At 35.0% G+C, this 26,088-nt stretch overlaps 1 protein-coding gene across 4 annotated transcripts in view; it reads right to left on the reverse strand.

Moving 5' to 3' along the window:
* RIC1 (RIC1 homolog, RAB6A GEF complex partner 1) overlaps window positions 1-26,088 on the reverse strand; it is a 129,000-nt gene that overhangs the window by 72,411 nt on the left and 30,501 nt on the right. For all 4 annotated transcript variants that reach the window (XM_057720553.1, XM_057720554.1, XM_057720555.1 and 1 more), the window contains exon 3: window positions 3,181-3,260. In XM_057720553.1, coding sequence (XP_057576536.1) covers window positions 3,181-3,260 — 80 coding nt within the window. The remainder of the gene's footprint in view (window positions 1-3,180; window positions 3,261-26,088) is intronic.

The following is a 26,088-nucleotide window of genomic DNA, read 5'->3' on the forward strand; positions in this document are numbered from 1 at the left end:
CAAAGAAGTATACATAATGATGACATGCTGAAATTATTTTCATTATGAAATGAAATATAATTTGAAGTTTCGAGATCTGCCAAATATCTCATAAACAGATGAACACATTCTAAAACTTAACACAAGTTATTTCTGCTTTATCCCTGGCAGAGTTTCCTTCATTAATTTTACTGTAAGTCCCAAGACATGAAAGAAAAAGCCAGCAAGACAACCTTCAATGGACAACTGTCCATTAGCTTGTGTAACCAAATGAAGAAATATTTTAATACAGAATGGAATTTATAAGGATGCAAAAGATGAAAGAATGCAAATTTATTAATCAAAGAATAAATGACCTTTGAGGCATAAAGAGTCATTTAATAAGACTGTAACCATTGCTGAAGCCTGACTCCCATCATCAACAGGAAGGGTGCTGGAAACAACACTATGTGGAAACTGAAAGATTATGGGGGCATCTGACCTGTTCTAACATGGAGCGTAATGGGAAAAGAGAGGCAGTCTGAGGTTAAGATGTTGTCACATACAAGGAATTCGAGATACTCTAGAAGAACTCATGTGATGAACTCATAAGAGTAAAAGAAGAGAAACAAGAGACAACTGCATTTCTAAAACTGAGAAGAGGATGACTAACTATTGGCCTCAATTATGCTGCCTCTGTTCTTCAGGACTATTATAAACCACTCCAGATCATTTATCCTTTTTCTGATTCCCCAACTCCCCCAGTAAATTCCAAAGTAGTAGACGGCTAGATGGACACAGAAGGTTGAGGCAGTGTAGTACTGGTGGTTAAATACGCAGTTTTGAAGCTACAACACTTATGTCTGGATCCTGACTGTGCCACTTACTAGTGTGTGACTTACGGGTGAGTTACTGCTCTCTCTGTGCTGCAGTTTGTATACTAATTGTACATAACTACCTCATCGGGTTGCTACAGGGACTGAGTTTTAAAAATTGCTTAGAACAGTGTCTTGAACTGCAGAATTGTTTACAATGCCACAGATGATAATGATAATATACCCTCAAAACTAAATTTTTTTAATTTTTAAAAAATTTTATACAATTTTTAAAGTTTACTTTCCATTTAGAGTTATTACAAAATATTGGCTATATTCCCTGTGTTGTACAATACATCCTTGAGCCTTTCTTACACCCAACAAGTACTAAATATTTTTTAAAAACTCTCCTCAAATCAGGTTTTAAAAACCTAAACTCATATAATCCTCCAAACAACTAAAGAAGAAAATATTTCTATTCCCATTTTATAAACAGGTTCTACAGAAAAACTAAGAAATTTAGTAGACTAAAAAACCCAACCAGAAAGTACCCTAGCAAACAAATACATAATAGGCTGATTCTAATCTGCTCTGCAAAACTGTTTCTATATAAGAGATTTTGTTTGTTTTTATGTAGCAGTTACTAGAAGTTAAACTCTGAAAAAAGTACATTATTAAGTCAAAAACAAAAGAAATATATATAATGTATACAATTTATGTAAATTATAAAATCACTTTATATTTATATATGTAATCACTTAAAACATTAGAAATGAAGTAAAAATTTGGTGAAGGAAAAAAGGTATTAATAATAATAGTAGCTGTCCATTATTAATTTTTCCACAAGCTAGGCACTTACCTAAACACTTAATATGCATGATCTCATTTAATCTTATAAAATAATTACTGCTGTTACTTCATTCTACAGGTGAGGAAACTGAGGTTTTAGAGGTATTAACTTGATAGAAGTTATACAGCTGAAAAGCACCAGAACTGACATTCAATTCCAGGTCTATCTGATACCAAAGCCTATATCCCCTTTAGTATTCATGCTGTTCTAAGGCAATACACATTTTACTGGGCCCACGTCTTGAAACTCAAAATCTTCAATGCAGTGGAATAACATCCAAGTTTAAAAAAAAAAAACAACACATAATAATTCTCTTTACATAGTTCTCTAGCTTAACATATACAGTCAAACACAGCAAAGCTCATGCACTGTTGAGACTATTACTTTGTTAAGCAGCATCCCCTGGAGTTTCAGAATTAGAAGGTTAAGAAACTTTAAAATCTCTGGAAAACAAAAAGTGAGTCTCAAAATACTATTCCAAACCACTGTAAATATATGCAAATCATGTTGGTGAATTGAAATAAAGAAAATTATATTTTTCACTGTCTCTAGAGATGTTATTTCCCACCCCTGCCCCCCATAATAGTATAAAAAAAAAATCAAGTTAAGTACAGGTGATTCTGTTTGTTGCTTTTTATTTACAGGAGAGCATCTAAATTGAGAATTAAAATGGAAAATATTTCCTCTTATGAAACTGCTCTTAACTATTTATCTTTTTAAATCTTTGTGTTTCTTAGCAATTTACATGACCCCTCATATAAAAAACAGTAAGCCTTGGCCTTATTTCCTGCAAAATCTTCTTCCAGTTTGTTATCTGCCCTTTTAATGTTGGTCTTTTTTTTTTTCTGTTAATTTTCAGAAATTTAAACTTTCATATAATCTATTTGCCCTTTAATTTCTTACATAACTAATAACCTCTGTCTTCCACTATCTAGAAATGTGATAAATAATTTTTATATTTTCATCCAGTTTTAATGGCTTGATCTTTTTTTGTGTGTCATACTTGAAAATTACATGTTCTTTTATTTCAAAAGTTCTTTCAATAAAATGTCCTCATTTCAAAAGTAAGGCAAAAAACAAAAAAGGAAAAAAAAACAATGCAAAACATACAGAATAACATTGATTAACGATCAAAAGCCCAAGTTCCCTCAAATTCTAATCAAGAGGTAACCCACTGTTTGGGGTACATATTTTTTTCTAGGCATATACGAAACTATATAGGAAAAAGTACCTATAGCTTACTGACATTTTACCTCCTCCCCTCACAATCTCTTAGCTCACATGTCCCCAATAAAGACTAAAGGATGCTAGATCTGGAGTATATTAATAGTAATTCTGAATGTCCAAGAAGGGAGATAGTACAACCATTCCAGATTTCCAGAATTATTTAATTATAGAATTCTTTATTCAAGTGATAGCAGTTCAAAGACCTGGTAATTTCTGAAACAGTGTTTTGGAAATGCCAGCTTAGCACTTTAGACAACCCCAAACTGTAATGTTTTGTGAATAAAAAGTATGCAAATCAAATATTTAAAAAATGAAAGACAACAAACTTACTTGGGATACACTGGTTCATAAAGGTACTTGTCCCCTCTTGTAGATGTTATGTGAAAAAACAAGATGTAGCCATTTGCCGTCTGAAAGATAAATTTTATTTACCATGAATTAAAGGGTAAGGGTCTGACTGTAACCTTAATTTTAATTTTATATATTCTTACTTTGAAAACACTTCACTCTTTTGAAGAGCTATAGCTTAATTATGCAAATAAAAAACCACTTTGTTTCAATATAATCCACCCTGTTTAAAGTAACTCATGAAAGAGACTTATAGATTCCAAAATATTTCACAGGTAATTGAAATCATAGTTCATAATATGCTGCAGACATTAATATTGTAAAATAACTTTATTATTCAATAATAGATTATTTTGCAAAACATACAGAATGTTTTGAACTCTGGAATAATATAGCAAATAATTTTTCTGAGTTTTTAAAGCAACGATGTCACTAAACAGTAACAGTATGGTGAAATTCTTGACTCTACTCAAAGTTTATATAGCGTAACTTCAGAACAACATATTTCATACATTTCAAAATTAATCAGCCTCTGATTTACTACAAAATATACCCTGAGACAGAAGAAAAAAACAGCAAATCTTCAGTTTCAAAAATCTGAACATCAGCTAATTTTTCTAAGTCAACAAAATGTTTTAAAAATATAAATTATATTACATAAACTAAGTCAGAAAGAGACAAATACCATATGATATCACTTATATGTGGAATCTAAAATATGACACAAATGAACTTATCTACAAAACAGAAACAGACTCACAGACCTAGAGAATAGACTTGTGGTTGCTGGGGGGTGGGGGTGGGGTTGGGGGGATGGAATGGGAGTTTGGGATTAGCAGATGCAAACTGTTATATATAGAATGGATAAACAACAAGGTCCTACTGCATAGCACAGGGATCTATATTCAATATCCTGTGATAAACCATAATAGAAAATATATAAAAAAAGAATGTATATATATGTATAACTGAATCACTTTGCTGTACAGCAGAAATTAACACAACACTGTAAATCAACTATACTTCAATAAAATATATATATTTTATTTTATTTAAGTATATATATATATTGCATTAAAACAGACAGTGCCATCATATGATTATGGCACACATCTGACTTGTGAAGCTCAAACAACTATTTTACATTTTTTTACATTTATATAAATATAGGAAATACTACATTTAGCTTTTTCTAAACAAACATTTTCAGACAATGTTTTACTCAAACGACTTTATATTCATACTGAATTCTTATTATTTTAGAGACAGGAGGGCTTTTACCCAAAGTAGAACTGAAAAAACTGAAAAAATTACTCAAGGTTTCAATTTCTTTCCAGCACTGGTTTTCTGTTTTTCACATAAAGGAATGCCAGAGAAAACAATTTCTTCAGCAAAGCCAGGTGTTTTGTTTCTAAGCTATAAACTTTACCATTTCATAATGTATTCCAAAACTCTACTTCAACATATTGGGATACAAAAGAAAAAAGGCTAAAATCCTTCAGATAAGATCATCATTCAAATTCCTCATGCAATTTAATATTCTTCTAATGTGAAAACTATGGGATCAAAATGAAAATGCATTCAAATCAAACCATATCAGGAGTTTCACAGACATCACGACCCCTATATAGATTAGTGACTGTTCAAAATGTGTAAATGCATGTGTAAACCCATGTGTTACATGGGCTAGAAAAGGAAAATATAGCATCACTATGTACCAGCATTTAGAAATTTTATATAGACAGTATACTAGATGAAATTACACATAATAGCTTGGCTACTATTTTGGTATTGTGTACCAATCATGTTTACCAAGTATCTATGGCTTTGCATGTGTATTAAATGTTATATATTTCCAGATCTCAATGACATTCATCAGTGATAATTTCATAAATAGTCCTGCCTTTGAACAACTTAAAAAGTTTTGGTAGTAAATGATCATCCTTAAAAAGCAGCATCTTTGTGTATCTATACCAAAACTGTAATGCAGTGTTATGATGGCCCTTCTCTTCCTATCCCCAAAACACTGCAAATAAGTATATAACTATTGCTTAATCTGTAGGCAACAATTCCAATACCTTCTTCTAGTATACATACATAAATACATGCAAACACCTCAAAACTAACTTTTCTAAGTTAATGAAAAGACAAAATAAAGAACCTCAAAGTTCTCTTTCCTACTATCCCCATCTTAAAAATATTTTTTTCTTTCTCCAAGGCATATTACTGGATTCTGTGGCTTTAATATCAGAGACCCAACAATCTGTAGGCAACTTATATGACAAGTCTTTATGTCCCTTTCTTTTGAATACCCATGAATTAGGGCCATAAGGTCATAAGGATAAAGGGTATTAAGAGGATAAAAGAAGAAAATCACTACTTAAATACAGGATGGAGGAGACAGACTTGTCTCTATTAATGCCACTGAGAAGAAAAAGAACAAGAAACAATAATGTAAAAGGATATTAATAATGCAACAAATAATCAGAGGTATGAATATTAAAGTTTGACATCATTTTTTTCAATTGCAAATCTAGTAATGAAAATTTTAAAAACCATGCAGATTACCTCACCTAATTTCACATTTTAAAAAGAAGAGACCGAATTCTGCAGGTGGTGGTAGTAGTTGATATGGTTATCATTATTATTAATTGCTTGTTTCTATTCCACTTTGGGCATCTGGGAAGTTTTCACTTGCCACCCCAAATTAAATGTATTTTAAAATTATTTTATGATTGATGTATGACATATATATTACAAATAGTAATTTTCTGTAAACAGGAATAATTTAAATCTGTGTCATGAGACAAATCAACTGTTATACATGTTAACTAACGCTTAACCTGTAGGCGGCATCCCAATACTTTCCTCTACCAACCCAATACTTTCATTTCACATGAACTCAACAGATACTTTAGAATTCCAAATCATAGTACATTTCTTCCTTAACATATACCATTTTTACCATAAAGAATAGGACAGATGTATGCATCTGGCTCCAATGACCTGAATAATGGCATCACAAAGATTTCTATAACTTAAGAGATAAGGATTTGATGATTTAGAGATGTATCTTCTATCCCAACATACTGTCATAGCAGGTTTCAAATAAGGCTGATGACAGACTAGCATTTTTTAATTCTTTATACTGGTTTATAAATGGTGTTTTCTGTTTTTAGCTTTATTTCTTTATTATATATGTTCAAGTATATAAAATTACTCACCTCAGATCATAACACTAAGATAATGATCTAACATTTGTGTATACTCTTTCAGACTTTGTACATTCATACATACGAATATATTTAAATGAAAAATAACAAAACAGCTGTAAACAACACACTCTCTCAAAGATAGGTGATGAATATCTTTTGATATGAATAGTCACAAAAATTATTATGCCTAGTTATATGACATTGTTTTATGCCAGAGCAATTAAAACAACAACAACAAAAAAACTTCTGCCTCCAAACAAGATGGATTAAGCTGAAGTCAATTTATGCTCCTATCTGAAACAAACAACCAAAAACCAAACAAGATATATGAAACAATGGTTTTCAAAACACTGACATCAAGCACTGAAGGCCAGTGATCCCTGAGAGATGGAAAACAACTGAGGTGAGTTCTATGATAGTTCCAGCTTACTCTCTTGAGAGTTTCCAGGTCACAGCACTGAGAAGGGGAACAGAGACAGAGCCAACAGAGCCTGGCAGACTCCCTGAGTTGAGAAGATGATGCTGAGAGCCCAGGAAGGACAAGGCACTTAAAATTTACAAGACAGAGAACCAGAGACAAGAGAGCTGCATGGAGAAAGAATCAAAGAGTACCAATAAGCACATGCATGTGAGGACTCTACCAAGGCAGAAGAGAAACCAAAAGGATTAGAACAGAGAACAGTGCAAGTTACTTCAACAGTCCTGAAAACAGTCCCAAGACTGAGGAAACTCATAATGCACAGGGCATTGATTGCTCAGGAAGGTAGTCCTCTGGTATGGCTGTGCTAAATCCTAGAAAGGTACTGTTTCAGTAGTGTGGAATAATTAGCTCTAGATTGACCTGTTCCAGACCCTCAATACAAACCATAAAACAAGACATGAACATATTGTTCATCTCCAAATAACGTAAGTACATCCCAGAATAAAGCTTAAGATTTACAGGACCACAGAAATATCCAGCAAACAACAATGTAAAATCATAATGTCTGGCATCCAATCAAACATTACCACACGTCTAGATAGGCAGAAAAACACAAGACACAGTGAGAGGAAAAATCAACCAATCAAAATGATCCAGAATTCTATCTGATGTTAGAATTAGCACAAAAGAGCAATGAAACAGTTATAACTGTGTTCCATATGTTCAAAAGGTTAGGGAACATAGAAAACCCAAATCAAACTCTAGGGATAAAAACTAAACTATCTGAAATAAAAATACACTGGAAGGGATTAATGGCAGATTAGACATTGAAAAGTTTACTGGTCATGAAAGAGTAACAATAAAGATTACCCTCAACAAAACACACACACAAAAGAATAAAACTGAAATCCGTGAATTATGGCCTAAAATACACATAAACAGAGTCCCCAAAGGATAGGGGAAAAAGTCAGAAAAATTAAATTGCATTAAATTTAATACAAATTTCATTTGTTTCACTTAAATTTCTTTAAAAGATAATAGACTTTTTTACACAAGAATAATAGCAATGTATGCTGGGGTCTTACCATATATAAAAATAAAATGTGTATAATATATGTTTCTTGAACCCAATAGAATTAAAGTAGAAGTCAATGACAGAAGATTTCTGGAGAACTCTCAAATAATTTGAAACTAAATACCATGCTTCTAAATAATTCACAAATAAAAGAAGAAATCAAGACAGATATTTAGAAAAATACGGGAAACTAAAATTTGTGGGCTGTTATTGCAGCAGTACTTAAGGGAAATGTTATAGCTTCAAATACCTGTATTAGAAAAAAGAAAAAAATGCCAAATCAGTGACCTTGAGTTCTATTCAAAATTGTACTGGACAGTCTAACCAACAAAATCAGGCAAGATAAAGAAATAAAAGGTATCCAGATGGGAAAGGAAAAAAGTAACACTGTTTTTTGAGATCACTGTCTATGGAGAAAATCTGATGGAATCTACAAAAAAAATAAAACTAGAATAAGTGAGTTTAGCATGGTTGCAAGATACCAGATCAACAGAAAAAATCAACTGCATTTCTATGTACTATCAATGAACAATCAGAAATTTAAAATACTGTTTTCAAAAGCATCAAAAAATATAAAATACTTTGGAATAAACCTGGCAAAAGATGTGAAATACTTGTACACTGATAACAAAACACTGATGAAATTAAAAATATCTAAGTAAAGGAAGAGAGATATCAGAAGATCCAATACTGCTAAGATGACAACACTCCCCAAATGGATCCACAGATTCAGCGCAATTCCAATCAAAACCTCGGCAGGCATTTTTGTAGAAACTGACAAGCTGATTCTAAAATTCATATGGAAACAAAAGGTCCCAGAACAGTGAAAACAACTTGAAAACAAAGAACAAAGTTTAAAAAGTGACACTATGTGATTTAAAAAACTGTTACAAAGCTAGAGTAATCAAAATAATGTTGTGTTAACATAAAGACAGACAAATACATCATGGAACTGAATGGAGAATACAGATAAAACTCCACATACATGTGGGCAACTGATTTATGACAAGCATGCAAAAGAAATGCAGTATACAGGCTTCCCTGGTGGTGCAGTGGTTAAGAATCCGCCTGCCAACGCAGGAGACATGGGTTCCAGCCCTGGTCTGGGAAGATCCCGCATGCTGGGGAGCAACTAAGCCCACGCACCACAACTACTGAGCCTGTGCCTGCACTCTAGAGCCCGTGAGCCACAACAACTGAGCCCATGCGCTGCAACTACTGAAGCCCACATGCCTAGAGCCTGTGCTCCACAAGAGAAGCCACCGCAATGAGAAGCCTGCACACCACAACGAAGAGTAGCCCCCACTTGCTGCAACTACAGAAAGCTCAAGCAGCAGCAACAAAGATCCACCACAGCTAATAAATAAATAACTAAATTTATTTTTTTTAAGAAATGCAGTATACAAAGGATAACCTTTTCAACAAATTGTGCTGAAACAACTGAATATCATGTAATTAACTTAGATCCATATCCTGTTCCATACACAAAAATTAACTCAACATATATCACAGACCTAAATATAAAACAAATCATAAGACTTCTAGAAGAAAGCCTAGGAAGAAGACATGGTTCATAAAAAAACAAATAATGAACTGGACTTCATTAAAACTAAGTACTTCATTCATTCAAAAAACAGTGTTAAGAGAATGAAAAGACAAGTAACATACTAGGACGAAGTCTATGCAAAGCATATGTGTAATAAAGGACTTGTATCCAAAATACACTAAGAACTCTAGAAACTCAACAATAAGAAAGAAAAGAACCCAATAAATAAAATGGCCAGATGATTTGAAAAGATACTTTAGCACAGAAAACACACATGGCAAATAAATGAAAAGATGTTCAACATCATTAGTCATTAGAGAAATGTAAATTAAAACTATAATGGGATACCACCACACACCCATTAGAATAGCTCAAATTAAAAATGCATACCATAAGTTGGCAAAGAGGAATGAGAACTCGTACACTGCTGATAGGAATGTAAAACAGTACAACTACTTTGTAAAAAGTTTAGCATTTCCTTAAAAAGTTAAACCATACAATCTAGCTGTTCCATTCATGGTTATTTACCCAAGAGAAAAGGAAATGTATGTCCATATAAAGATTTGTACATCAATATTCATAGCAGTTTTATTTGAAATAGCTCAAAACTGTAAACAACTCAAACGCCCATCAACAGATAAATGGATAAACCAATTTTGCATATCCATTAAGATGGGATACTACTGAGCATGAACTACTAATTCATGACAACATGCATGAATCTCAAAATAATAGAAAAAAAATAATAGCACATACTGTATGATTCCATTTATTTAAAACTCTAGTAATCTGTAGTGACAGACAGCAAATCAATAATTGGTTTTAGAGGGAGGTGAATCATGGCAGGAGGGAGGAATTACAAAAGGTACAAGGAAACTGCAGATGATGGATCTGTTCACTATTGATTGCAGTTATGGTTTCAAAATTTATCTAATTGTACATTTCAAATATGTGCAGTTTATTGTACATCAATTATACTTCAAGTAAAGCTATTTAGAAAAAAGGAATGGAAATGATGGTTGGACTTAGAAACTTTTGCTCTCTTGAAAAGCTTCTACCACCACATTAAAAAAAAACCTTATCTAGCCTACTGGAAAATAAGAGGTCACAAAGAAAACCAAAGTGGACATCTAGAGCTAACATATCAGATTACTGCAGCCACATCAGTACTAGAGGTGAGATCAGGAGAACCGCTTGACAAAACCCAGAGCAAATCACAGAATGAGAGTAAACAAATGGTTGTTTTGAGCCACCATTCTGAAGATAATGGTTCAACAGCTATTAAATGTGAAAAAAACAAACCTAACAAATAGTATAAATTAAGGAAGTATAAGTAGTATAATTTAAGGACACCAAGTTATGGAGACAAGAGCAAAATTCAAAAAGATCTAGGAGAACTGCAGAGTAATCACTTCCAAAACAGTGTTTGGTCGCATCAAGATGGAAAAAAAAAAAAGAAAAAAGAAAAGAGAGACGAATGGGTACTATGTAGAACACTGTATTCCTCTACAACTTGCTATATTCCACTCTCTCGTAATACTTTGCTTTCAGCTTTTATTTGGTGACTCAATACATTAACATGCTAGAAGGGAGGAAAAAAATCAATGAAACAACAGGAATTCTAAGTCAAACTGATGTCTTTCCCTTATTCACAAATAAGTTATATTCTAATTCATGTTACAGTAACTCTCATGTTGTGGCAGAACAATCTACACTTCTATTAGCTGGGTGTGAAAGAGAATATTAAGAGCAGCAATGAGAAACAGAGCTGGAATGGCAGGTTGAGGCCAGATCACAAGATGTCCTGAATACTAGGCTAAGAAGTTTGGAACATATTTTGAATGCAATGGGAAGCCACCAAAAGGTTTGAAAGTAAGAATAATATAAGAGCAGTGATTTAGAAATAGCTATGCATAATACAGATGCATTTCAAGTAGACAAAAAATATAGCTCAAAGTTTTGAGTTCTAGGCGATCTACAAAAGATACTAAAGGCCTGTGCTAAGATAATGACAATGAGAATAAAGAGAAGAGGACGTCAGTAAACTAGAGACAGGACTTAGCAAAATATTGGTGACTGAATGGGAATGCAGAATCAAGGGACTCCAGGTGCTTTCCTATTACAAGCAAAGCCACAATAAAAATACTTATGCATATGCCTAAATATGTTGGTGCTACTACTTGCCAGAGTCTTAGAAATGAGATAGTATCAACACAAAATTCATTTTAATGTTCCTTGTGCATGGATATGTATTAATTGTCTAAAACTGAGAGAAAGTGTAGGGATAATTATGGCCTGGTATGTCTACAAAAATAATATTCTACTTCTGATATTCAGAGAAAACACTCTCCCAAACACTACGGGCCAATTCTTAAAATGGTAAAGGATTTTCTTTCTCACACCCCATTAAAAAACAGCGTCAGTGAGATTTCCTTCTGTGGTTCTGCTGATAATATAATAGTAGAATTTTTAATATAACTGACATGTCAGAGCACACAATGACTATACTTGGGGGTCAGGGGTAAGGCCACAAGAAAACATGGGGATGGCTGCTTTGGCTCTGACTTAATGTGCAGAAAGAGTGATGCTGTATTGCTCTACAGGTCATACAACTGTATACCCTTCTCACACAGTCTATCAATGATTTTTTTGTAAAAGCAAATTTCAAGGTATCTCCTAGATTCAGCTTTATTCCATAATAGCAGGATAAGAAAACCATGCTAACAGTGAAAGGCAATAAAGCAAAATTAAGACTTTAAATTCTAGAACCAGGCTTCATGGGTTAGAATTCTATTATCAGTAACATGATCTTAGGTACATAGTATCTACATAATCTGGGGCAGGTGCTTTAACCTGTCTACTACAGTTAGCTCAACTGTATGATGGAAGTAATAAAATTACCTATCTTTAGAGGATTGTTATGAAGGATAAATTAATTTTAATACACATAAAGCACTTACAACAGTGCCTAGCACATAGCAGACACCAAAAAAGTTAAATACCATAATAATAACTGAATATTTAAGTAGTTAATTCATAATCAATATATTTCATGTAAGAGGCTAAGAAAATGTAAAATACATTTGAGAAAAAGGACCATCAAAATTAGTAAAGCTTCAGAATCCAACTAAACTTTTGATTACCTTGAGAGTTCACTTATACAATATACATTTCATGATAATATACAACTTTTTATGATTATTTTTAAATGTACCTTGATTGCCTTGCTGAAGAGAGAATACACAAATACCAGTGACCTTCCTAAACTACTAACAAATAACTAATGGTTCTCCATCTGTATCATTCTATATTATTTTATTTTATAATGTAAAAAATGAAAATTAAAAATAACCTCTTTCGCAGGCAGAAGCAAATGAAAGCTGAACAGGATGAAATGGTTTACTGCTAAGATGGAAACACAGAGCCCACATTCCTAACCTTCTCCTTCTTGTCTCAGAGTACAGTAATTATCAAAAAGTATGCTGGATGAACCAGGAGGATATTATCAGTCTTGAAGATCTCTTGAGCTCTCTTGGGAGAGAATGGGTGCTAAGAGACCAAGCATAGGGAAAGCTGTGCTTTGCAACTCCTTGAGGCTCTGGGCCAAGACCTGGAATTTCACAGTTCCCTAAGTAAGTTTAAAAAGCAGAGCCCTAAAAGAGCTGAATGAATGTGACTGCTCCCAGAAACGGACAATGACAGGGTTGTACGCTTAACTCTGCTGACTTCAGCAGGCTTAGAGTAGACATTGCACTGGTGAACTGAACTGCTCCCAGACCTCATGGTCTGCAGGATCCTTCAGCTTAAGACTCTTCCACTCAGAGAAAGTGCCTGAGCAGAGGAGACATCCTAAGCCTCAAAAGACAAGAGTTTGTGACCTTATCTGCCTCTGCAAACCGCCATTTTAGCTAACACCTGCTGGTGTGCATTGCCAGAGAGACTCACACAAAAGTCTAACCTCTTTGGGTAGCTAATGGAACAAAACCAAGAAAAATACCACCTGTATGGAATCCCAGTAACTTTAAAAGACCAAAATAAACAGCTAAAATATATGGATCCTACCAATGAGCCACACTGATGACACAGAAAAAAGCAAGTAAATTAAGGAAAAAATATTAAGGACTTTCAGGAGATACTATTAGGATATAAACAAAACTTTTCAGAGCTAAATATTTCCTAATAGAAAAATGCAACAGATCAACTGATGAGGAATAATCCTTTATGGCACCTGAACCTTTTATTCCAGATGCTCAAATGGAAACAATCCCATGATACAGAACATATATAAATATAATCTATTTTTTATTTGTATTTTTTTATTGAAGTATAGTTGACAGAATTTTGTATCAGTTTCAGGTATACAACAAAGAGATCCAGTTATACATATTTATTTTTTCAGAATCTTCCCCATTATAGGTTATTACAAGATATTGAATATAGTTCCCTGTGCTAAATCCCTGTTGTTTATTTTATCTATAGTAGTGTGTATATGTTAAGCCCATACTCCTGATTTATCCCCTTCCCCCCACCACTGTGGTAAATACAAGTCTGTCTGTCATGTCTATGGTTCTTTCTGTTTTATAAATAAGTTCATTTGCATTATATTTTTAGATTCCACATATAAGTGATATCATGTATTTGTCTTTGACTTACTTCACTTAGTATGATAATCTTTAGGTCCATCCATGTTGCTGCAAATGGTAATATTTCATTCTTTTTTTATAGCTGACTAATATTCCACTGTGTGTATATACAACATCTTCTTCTTTACCAATTCATCTGTCGATGGATACTTAGGTTACTTCCGTGTCTTAGCTGTTGTAAATAGTGCTACTCTGAACACTGGGACGCATGTATCTTTTCACATTAGAGTTTTCATCTTTTCCAGATACACGCTCAGGAGTGAGCTTGCTGGATCATTTTGTAGCTCTAGTTTTTTAAGGAACCTCCATACTGTTCTCCATAGTGGCTGTACCAATTTATATTCTCTCCAACAGTGTGGGAGGGTTCCCTTTTCTCTACACCCTCTCCAGCATTTATTATCTGTAGACTTTTTGATGATGACTGGTGAGAAGTGATACCTCACTCTAGTTTTGATTTGCATTTCTCTAATAATTGGAGCATGTGCCTATTGGCCATCTGTATGTCTTCTTTGGAGAAAAATCTATTTAGGTCTCCTGCCCATTTTTTGATTGGGTTGTTTGATTTTTTGATATTGAGTTGCATGAGCTGTTTACATATTTTGGAAATTAAGCCCTTGTTGGTCACATCATTTGCAAATATTTTCTCTCAGTCTGTAGGCTGTCTTTTCATTTTGTTTGTGGCTTACTTTGTTGTGCAAAAGCTTAAGTCTGAATGGGTCCCATTTGTTTATTTTTGCTTTTATTTTTTTGCATTGAGAAATGAATCTAAGGAAATACTGCTAAGATTCATGTCAGAGAATGCTTTGCCAACATTCTCCTCTAGGAGGTTTATGGTTTTAGGTCTTACATGTAGGTCTCTAAACCATTTTGAGTTTATTTTTGTATATGGCTTGAGGGAGTGTTCTAATGTAACTAATTTACATGTAGCTGTCCAGCTTTCCCAACATCACTTGCTGAAGAGACTGTCTTTTCTCCAGTGTATATTCCTACCCTCTTTGTCACGGATTAATTGATCATAGGTGCATGGGTTTATTTCTGGACTCTCTATCCTGATCCACTGATCCAAATGTCTGTTTTTGAGCCAGTACCATACTGTCTTGATTACTGTAGCTTTAAAGCATAGTCTGAAATCTGGAAAGCTTATGCCTCAAGTTTTGTTCTTTTTCTTTGGGATGGCTTTGGCAATTCTGAGCCTTTTGTGGTTCCATACAAATTTTACTGATCTTTTCTATTGTTTTTCTTAATCTCTATTTTATTTATTTTCTCTCTGATCTTTATTATTTCCTTCCTTTTGCTGAATCTAGGTTTGGTTTATTCTTCTAATTCTTTTAGGTAGCACAGTAGGTTATTTGAGGTTTTTCCTGTTTTCTGGGGAAGGCCTGTATGGCTATGAACTTACTTCTTAGGATTGCTTTTGTTGCATCCCATGCATTTTATATGGTTGTGTTTTCACTGTCACCTGTCTTTTGAGATTTTTAAAAATTTCCTCTTTGATTTTGCACTGACACATTTGTTTTTTAATAACGCATTGTTTAGTCTCCATGTAATCATTTTTTCCTCATTCCTCTTTCTGTGGTTGATTTCTAGTTTCAAGCTGATGTGGGCAGCAAAGATGCTTGAAATAATTTCTATTCTCTTAAATCTACTGAGACTTGTTTTGTGTCCCAGCACATGATCTATCCTAGAGAATGTTCCATGTGTGATTGAAAAGAATGTTTATTCTGTTTTTTTTAAGATGTAGTGTCCTGTAGATATCAATTAAGTCCAACTGTTTTATTGTGTCATTTAGGGTCTTACTGATTTTTCTGTCTGCAAGATCCATCCATTGATGTTAGTGGGCTATTAAAGTCTCCTACTATTATTGTATTCCTGGCAATTTCTCCTTTAATGTCTGTTAGTATTTCTTTTATATATTTAGATGCTCCTATATGGCTGCATACATGTTAATACATATGATGTCTTCTTGTATTAATCCTTTTAACACTGTATAGTGTCCTTTTTTGTCTTCTTTATGGCATTTGCTTTAAACTCTATTTTGTCTGATGAGTATTGCTACCCCTCGCTTTCCTGTCATGTCCATTTGTATTTAATATCTTTTTCCATCCCCCCCACTTTTAATCTATGTGTTTCTTTTGCCCTAAAATGGGTCTCCTATAGGCAGTATGTTGTAGGTTCTTGTTTTATTATCCAACCTGCCACTCTGTCTTTTGATCAGAGCATTTGGTCCACTGACATTTAAAGTACCTACTGATAAGTAGGTATGTATTTTTTCCAATTTTAAACCTTGTTTTCCAGTTGATTTTATATTTGTTTTTTGTTCCTTCCTTCTTTTTATTTTTCCTTTTGTGGTTTAATAGTTTTCTTTTGTATTATCCTTGAGTTTGTTTTTTTTTTTATAAACTTATTTATTTTTGGCTGTGTTGGGTCTTCGTTGCTGCCCATGGGTTTTCTCTAGTTGCAACGAACAGGGGCTACTCTTTGTTGTGGTGCACGGGCTTCTCATTGTGGTGGCTTCTCTTGTTGCAGAACACAGGCTCTAGGTGTGTAGGCTTCAGTAGTTGTGGCTTGAGGGATCTAGAGCTCAGGCTCAGTAGTTGTAGCACACATGCTTAGTTGCTCCACAGCATGTGGGATCTTCCTGGACCAGGGCTCAAACCTGTGTCCCCTGCATTGGCAGACAGGTTCTTAAGCACTGCACCACCAGGGAAGTCCCCCTTGAGTTCTTTTCTTTTCAGTTTCTGTGAATCTATTGTGTGTTTTGATTTGTGGTTACCCTGGTTTTCAAATATGTTAACCCATTACAATATCTACTTATTTTAGACAGGTAGTCATATAAGCTCAAACACATTCTAAAAGATCTACATTTTCTTACTCCTCTCCCCTATATTTTGTGATTTTGATGTCCTATTTTGTATCTTCATGTTTATCCTTTTGCTGTTCATTGTAATTATAATCACTTTCACAGAATTTTTGGATTTTTTTTTTAAAATCTATGTACTGCCTTGTTTAAATGATCTACAATCCCTTTATGTATTTGCCTTTCCTACTGTGATTTCCTTTTCCTATAGTTCTTGCTTCTTTTTCTATAAATATTTAGAATACTCAATCCCCGTTTCTCCTTCTGCTTGGATCCCTATTATATGCAGATTGCCATGCTTAATATTATCCCATAGCTCTCATATGTTGCTTTCATTTTTTTTTTTTAATTTGTCTTTCTGTCTGCTGTACTGATTGGGTGATTTCTGCTATTCTATCTTCCAGATCAATTGTTCATTCTTCCGCCTTCATCTGTTATTCACTGCCTTTAGTTCAGTTTTTATCTTGGCAATTGAGTTGTCTAATTTTGATTGGCTCTCCTTCATAGTTTCTAGTTCCTTGTTACAGTGATCTGTATTTCTATCAATAATCTTCCTTAATTTCTTTAGCATTTTTATTATCTCTTTTTTGAACTTAGGGTTTAGTAGACTGGAGAGGTTTCTTTCACTGTTTGTTCTTTCAGGGGATTTCTCTTGTTCTTTTAATTGGGAGTGGTTCCTCCCATTTTTCATTTTACTCATATTTCTCTGACTCTATGAATTTGGAAGAAACAGTTATCTACTGTGGTCTTGAAGGGCTGCTTTTTATGTGGAAGCATCCCTGTGTAGCCTGTGTAAGTCCAGTATTTTTGGTGTGAGGCCTGTATTTGGTATAGATGCTTGCCATGTTTTTTTCTCAGAGTGGTTTGGTCATTATTCCCTTGATAGAGGGTTTGTGTTGTGGTGACCAGAGCCTGCACAGGATGTTGGGAGGGGTCGCTTCTTTGCTCTGTGGTTGTCACAGCCCTGTTGGGGGCAGGGTCTGCTCCCCAACTGTTGGAGTAGAAGCCCCCACATCCAGTTCTAAGCTACAGTGTGAGGTAGGCAGGACTGGAACGCTCTCAGTAGGAAAGTGGCCACTGTATATTTTTCTCCAGGAGTGTCTACCAGAACGTGCAACTCTGTGATGTCACCTCCCACCTGGTGTGTGCACCCACAAAGTACAATGTTGCTGGTACTGCCTTAAAACCAGCCTCTGCTACAGGAGCATCAATAATCAACAGACTCAGACATTCCTCAGGGATGTGCATGCTCACAAAGCCACTGGCGTGAAAACCCACTGAAGCAGAGTTCCTGCACCCACTATGGGAGTGCTGGTAATCTGCTCAGATTTCAGCCCTGCCTTTGCATGTGTGCACCTACTCTGGTGGCACTTGCATGCTCCCAAAACTCACTGGTGCTTGCGTATTCCCAAAGCCCATAGTGGCTGGAACTGTACCCCACTATGTGCATGCTGACAATGAGGCTGCCATGGTGGGCCCATGCCCCTCCCTTCATGTATTGACAATGGGGGTTCTATGGCAGATCCACGCTCCATCCTGTGTGCATCCCGGTTGCATCCCAGACTATACTTCTGGCCCTTTGGGCTATCTCTGCACAGCCAAACCAAGTCCTCTTGCCAGATCTGTCTGCTGAAGCCCGAGTTTTAGCATCCAGCCCCTGTACATACCAGCAGGCTCATGCCTAAAGAACAGTATGTTCGGGTATTATTTAATATATGAACACCTACTGTGTGCAGAAAACACTCTTGGCATTGAAGTTATAGTGAAGATAACAAGCAAACCGACATGCAACTAGTATTCTGGGTTTGAAAAATGGACAAATACAGGCAACCTAAAGGAACTGCAAAGGGCTAATAAAACATATGAAAAGATGCCAAACCTCACTAGCAATAAAAACTAAATAAATAGAAATTAAAATGAAAAGACCATTTTTCACCAATCTAATGTAGGCAAAAATGTAGGGAAAAAACAACATTAAGAACACGTAGTAGTGACTCTGGGAACTGACGCAATTTTATTAAAAAATGATTTGGCAATATTCACTGAGAAGAATACATACACACTCTGACCCAGCAATCGTACATGGGGGAAAGTACCCTAAAGAAATAAATGCACCAATACACAAGGATATATGTATAATAATGTGTACTGTAGTACTGTTTGTAGTTGCCAAAAGTCCATTAACAGAAGAATAGCAAAAAAATAAGACATTTCCAGACTGTGAAATATTATACAAATACTAAAACTAGTAAGTTGGAAGTATATGTATTAAACTGGAAGAACAGTTATAATATACTAAGTGAAAAAAATTAAATTGCAGAATAATATGTAAATCAAGATGCCAATTTTGTGTGAAAATAATGAAAATGTCTGTATTATCAATTTAAAAATCTACTCATCTGTAAGTTAGAATCCTACTGCAAACATTCAAAATCAAGTTACACAAAAATGTTGAAGTGAGACAATGCTCATGATATAACATGTCAAAAAAGCCGTACAAAAGCTTTCTATAAAGAAAAAAATTACGTTTTAGATAATCCTCTGCCTATGAAACTCACAGATTTATCAAGTATATTCCCCATGAACACGTGATATTAGCAGTCACTTATAGTAATATCATTTTGGATTTAAAAACAAATAGACTTCAAAAGCCTTTCAAATTCTATGTACTATTAAATATAAGTGTATCTGCAAACATCCACAAAAAAATATAGAAACATAAATAAAAATTAATTATCTGTGTGAAATTATTTTTCTTGTTTATCTCTGCAACTCTCAGATTTTCTTCATCAAACATTTATCAGCCTTATAACTTAAAAACTAAAACTTTTTAAAAAATTCAATTCTCAAAACTACAAAACTCCTGGTGACGTGACCAATAAAGGGCTTAACTTCCAAAATATACTAACAGCTCATACAACTCAATAACAAGAAAAAAAAATCAAACAACCCAATCAAAAAATGAGCAGAAGACCTAAACAGACATTTCTCCAAAGAAGACATACAGATGGCCAACAGACACATGGAAAGATGCTCCACATCACTAATTATTAGAGAAATGCAAATCAAAACTACAGTGAGATATCACCTCACACTCGTCATAATGGCCATTATCAAAAAGCCTACAAATAAGTGTTGGAGAGGGTGTGGAGAAAAGGGAACCCTCCTATACCGTTGGTGGGAATGTAAACTGGCACAGCTACTATGGAAAACAGTATGGAGGATCCTTAAAAAACTAAAAATAGAGTTACCAAATGATCCCACTCCTCACATATATCCAGAAAAGAGGAAAACTCTAATTTGAAAAGATACATGCACCCCAATGTTCAGAGTAGTGCTATTAACAATAGCCAAGACACAGAAGCAACCTAAGTGTCCATCAACAGATGAATGGATAAAGATGTTCTCTATATATACAATGGAATATTACTCAGCCATAAAAAAGAATGAAATAATGTCCATTTGCAGCAACATGGATAGACCTAGAGATAATCATACTAAGCAAAGTAAGCCAGACAGGAAAAGACAAATACCATATGTTATCACTTACATGTGGAATCTAAAATACGATACAAATGAACCTATTTACAAAACAGAAACAGACTCACAGACATAGAAAACAAACTTATGGTTACCCAAGGTGGAAAAGGGTAGAGGAGGGATAAATTAGGAATTTGGTGTTAGCCAATACAAACTACTATATATAAAATAAATAACCCAAGTCCTATTGTACAGCACAGGGAACTATATTCAATATCTTCGAACAAACCTTAATGGAAAAGAATATAAAAAAAAAACCCTACATATATGTATATGTGTGTGTATATATATACATATATATATATAAACTGAATCACTTTCTGTACACAAGAAACATTGTAAATCCACTATATTTCAATTAAAAATAAAGCTAGAGTTCTCTATGATCAAATCGATTGCAAAGTTTCCTCTTAATGCTAGCCTATAATGTGATTTTACATATTCCATGTGTGAAAATATCTTTTCAAACCAGTACTGCCAAATACTGATATCAATCCATAAGCGTATGATTTTTTTTTTTTGGGGGGGTACACCAGGTTCAATCATCTGTTTTTATACACATATCCCCATATTCCCTCCCTTCCATGACTCCCCCGCCTCTAGTCCCCCCCACCCTCCCTGCCCCAGTCCTCTAAGGCATCGTCCATCCTCAAGTTGGACTCCCTTTGTTATACAACAACTTCCCACTGACTATTCTACAGTTGGTAGTATCTATATGTCTGTGCTACTCTCTCGCTTCGTCTCAGTTTCCCCCCCACCCCCCGCCCCCTCCCATACCTCGAGTTCTCCAGTCCACTCTCTGTATCTGCATCCCCATTCCTGTCACTGAGTTCATCAGTACCATCTTTAGATTCCGTATATGTGAGTTAGCATACAATATTTGTCCTTCTCTTTCTGACGTACTTCACTATGTATGACAGATTGTAGTTCTATCCACCTCATTACATATAGCTCCATCTCATCCATTTTTATAGCTGAGTAATATTCCATTGTATATATATTCCACATCTTCTGTATCCATTCATTTGTTGATGGGCATTTAGGTTGCTTGCATGTCCTGGCTATTGTAAATAGTGCTGCAATAAACATTATGGTACAAGTTTCTTTTGGGATTATGGTTTTCTTTGGGTATATGCCCAGGAGTGGGATGACTGGATCATATGGTAGTTCTATTTGTAGTTTTTTAAGGAACCTCCAAATTGTTTTCCATAGTGGCTGTACCAACTTACATTCCCACCAACAGTGCAGGAGAGTTCCCTTTTCTCCACACCCTCTCCAACATTTGTGGTTTCCAGACTTTGTGATGATGGCCATTCTGATTGGTGTGAGGTAATACCTCATTGTGGCTTTGATTTGCATTTCTCTGATGATGAGTGATGTTGAGCATCTTTTCATGTGTTTGTTGGCCATCTGTATGTCTTCTTTGGAGAAATGTCTATTTAGGTTTTCTGCCCATTTGTGGATTGGGTTATTTGCTTTTTTGGTATGAAGCTGCATGAGCTGCTTGTATATTTTGGAGGTTAATCCTTTGTCCGTTGTTTCATAGGCAATTATTTTTTCCCATTCTGAGGGTTGCCTTTTAGTCTTGTTTATGGTTTCTTTTGCTGTGCAAAAGCTTTTAAGTTTCATGAGGTCCCATTCGTTTATTCTTGATTTTATTTCCATGATTCTAGGAGGTGGGTCAAAAAGGATCTTGCTTTGATGGATGTCATATAGTGTTCTGCCTATGTTTTCCTCTAGGAGTTTGATAGTGTCTGGCCTTACATGTAGGTCTTTAATCCATTTGGAGTTTATTTTTGTGTATGGTGTTAGGAAGTGTTCTAATTTCATTCTTTTACATGTTGCTGTCCAATTTTCCCAGCACCACTTATTGAAGAGGCTGTCTTTTCTCCATTGTATACTCGTGCCTCCTTTGTCAAAGATAAGGTGCCCATATGTGTTTGGGCTTACTTCTGAGTTCTCTATTCTATTCCATTGATCGTCCTTTCTATTTTTGTGCCAGTACCATACTGTCTTGATCACTATGGCCTTGTAGTATAGTTTGAAGTCAGGAAGCCTGATTCCACCAACTCCATTTTTCCTTCTCAAGATTGCTTTGGCTATTCGGGGTCTTTTGCATTTCCATACAAATCGTAAGATTTCTTGATCTAGTTCTGTGAAAAATGCCATTGGTAATTTGATCGGGATTGCACTGAATCTGTAAATTGCTTTGGGTAGTACAGACATTTTCACGATGTTGATTCTTCCAATCCAGGAACATGGTATGTCCCTCCATCTGTTTGTGTCGTCTTTGATTTCTTTCATCAATGTCTTAAAGTTTTCTGCATACAAATCTTTTGCCTCCTTAGGCAGGTTTATTCCTAGGTATTTTATTCTTTTGGTTGCAATGGTGAATGGGAGAGTTTCCTTAATTTCTCTTTCTGCTCTTCCATTGTTAGTGTATAAGAATGCAAGAGATTTCTGTGCATTAATTTTGTATCCTGCTACTTTACTCAACTCATCAATGAGTGCTAGCAGTTTTCTGGTAGAGTCTTTAGGGTTTTCTATGCATAATATCATGTCATCTGCAAAGAGTGACAATTTGACTTCTTCTTTTCCAATTTGGATTCCTTTGATTTCTTTTTCTTCTCTGATTGCTGTGGCTAATACTTCCAAAACTATGTTGAATAATAGTGGTGAGAGTGGACACCCTTGTCTTGTTCCTGTTCTTAGAGGGAATTCTTCCAGTTTTTCCCCATTGAGAACGATGTTGGCTTTTGGTTTTTCATATATGGCTTTTACTATGTTGAGGTATTTCCTTCTATGCCCATTTTCTGGAGAGCTTTTATCATAAATGGATGCTGAACTTTGTCAAAAGCTTTTTCTGCATCTATTGAAATGATCATATGCTTTTTATCCTTCAATTTGTTGATATGATGTATCACGTTGATTGATTTGCGTATATTGAAGAATCCTTGCATCCCAGGGATAAACCCCACTTGATCATGGTGTATGATTTTTTTAATGTGCTGTTGCAGTCTGTTAGCTAGTATTTTGTTGAGGATTTTTGCATCTATATTCATCAGTGATATTGGTCTGTAGTTTTCTTTTCTTGTGACATCTTTGCCTGGTTTTGGTATCAGGGTGATGGTGGCCTCGTAGAATGAGTTTGGGAGTGCTCCGCCTTCTGCAATATTTTGGAAGAGTTTGAGAAGGATAGGTGTTAACTCTTCTCGAAATGTTTGATAGAATTCGCCAGTGAACCCATCTGGTCCTGGGCTTTTGTGTGTTGGGAGATTTTTAATCACTGCCTCAATTTCCATACTTGTGATTGGTCTGTTCATAGTTTCTATTTCTTCCTGGCTCAGTCTTGGAAGATTGTATTTTTCTAAGAATGTATCCATTTCTTCCAGGTTATCCAATTGATTGGCATATAGTTGCTTGTAGTAGTCTCTCATGATGTTTTGTATTTCTGAGGTGTCCGTTGTGACTTCTCCTTTTTCATTTCTAATTCTGTTGATTTGCATCTTCTCCCTTTTTTTCTTGATGAGTCTGGCTAATGGTTTATCAATTTTGTTAATCTTCTCAAAGAACCAGCTTTTAGTTTTATTTATTTTTCTTATGGTTTCTTTCCTTTCTTTTTCATTTATTTCTGATCTGATCTTTATGATTTCTTTTCTTCTGCTCACTTTGGGGTTTCTTTGTTCTTTTTCTAATTGTTTTAGGTGTAAGGTTAGGTTGTTTATTCGATCATTTTCTTGTTTCTTAAGGTAGGACTGTATTGCTATAAACTTCCCTCTTAGAACTGCTTTTGCTGCATCCCATAGGTTTTGGGTTGTTGTGTTTTCGTTGTCATTTGTTTCTAGATATTTTTTGATTTCCTCTTTGATTTCTTTAGTGATTCCTTGGTTGTTTAAGAGTGAATTGTTTAGCCTCCATGTGTTTGTCTTTTTTGCAGTTTTTTTCCTGTAATTGATATCTAGTCTCATGGCGTTGTGGTCTGAGAAGATGCTTGATATGATTTCAATTTTCTTGAATTTGCTGAGGTTTGATTTGTGACCCAAGATGTGATCTATCCTGGAAAATGTTCCGTGTGCACTTGAGAAGAATGTGTAGTCTGTCGTTTTTGGATGGAATGTCCTATAAATATCAATGAAGTCGAGATGGTCTAATGTGTCATTTAAAGCTTGTGTGTCTTTATTGATTTTCTGTTTGGATGATCTGTCCATGGATGTAAGTGGGGTGTTCAAGTCTCCCACTATTATTGTGTTCCTGTTGACGTCCCCTTTTATAGCTGTTAGCATTTGCCTTATGTATTGAGGTGCTCCTATATTGGGGGCATAGATATTTACCATTGTGATATGTTCTTCTTGGATGGATCCCTTGATCATCATGTAGTGTCCTTCCTTGTCTCTTTTAATCGTCTTTACTTTCAAGTCTAATTTGTCTGATATGAGTATTGCTACTCCAGCTTTCTTTGGACTTCCATTTGCATGGAATATCTTTTTCCATCCCTTTCCTTTCAGTCTATATGTATCCCTTGGTCTGAAGTGAGTTTCTTGTAGGCAGCATATAGAAGGGTCTTGTTTTTGTATCCATTCAGCCAGTCTGTGTCTTTTGGTTGGAGCACTTAATCCATTTACATTTAAAGTGATTATTGACATGTGTGTTCCTATTACCATTTTCTGAATTGTTTTGGGTTTGTATTTGTAGGTGTTTTCCTTTTCTTGTGTTTCCTACTTAGAGAAGTTCCTTTAGCACTTGTTGTAAGGCTGGTTTGGTGGTGCTGAATTCTCTTAACTTTTGCTTGTCTGGAAAGCTTTTGATTTCGCCCTCAAATCTGAATGAGATTCTTGCTGGGTAGAGTATTCTTGGCTGTAGGTTTCTCTCTTTCAGGACTTTCAGTATATCCTGCCATTCCCTTCTGGCCTGCAGAGTTTCTGTAGAAAGGTCAGCTGTTATCCTGATGGGTTTTCCCTCATATGTTGTTTGTTGCTTTTCTCTTGCTGCTTTTAATATTTTTTCTTTGTGTTTAATTGACGTTAGTTTGATTAATATGTGCCTTGGTGTATTTCTCCTTGGGTTTATTCTGTATGGGACTCTCTGTGCTTCTTGGACTTGGTGAATTATTTCCTTTCCCATGTTGGGGAAGTTTTCCACTAGAACCTCTTCAAATATTTTCTCAGACCCTTTCTTGTTTTCTTCTTCTTCTGGGATGTCTATAATTCGAATGTTGGTACGTTTAAGGTTATCACTGAGGTCTCTGAGACTGTCTTCTATTCTTTTGATTCTTTTTTCTTTTTCCTGCTCTGTGGCAGTTATTTCCAGCATTCTATCTTCCAACTCACTTATTCGTTCTTCTGCCTCAGTCATTCTGCTGGTTATAGCATCTAGAGTATTTTTAATTTCAGTTATTTTGTTATCCATTGCTGTTTGTTTTTCTGAGTTCTTATGAACTGTTTCTTGTACTTTCTCTATTTTGTTATCAAGATTTTGTATCATTTTTACTATCATTACTCTAAATTCTTTTTCAGGCATTTTTCCTATTTCCTCCTCATTTATTTGGTCTTGTGGGTTTTTTTCCTGCTCCTTTGCCTGCATGGTGTTTCTTTGT

This window comes from Hippopotamus amphibius, chromosome 2 (assembly GCF_030028045.1).
Source record: "Hippopotamus amphibius kiboko isolate mHipAmp2 chromosome 2, mHipAmp2.hap2, whole genome shotgun sequence".
Classification (NCBI taxonomy): domain Eukaryota; kingdom Metazoa; phylum Chordata; class Mammalia; order Artiodactyla; family Hippopotamidae; genus Hippopotamus; species Hippopotamus amphibius.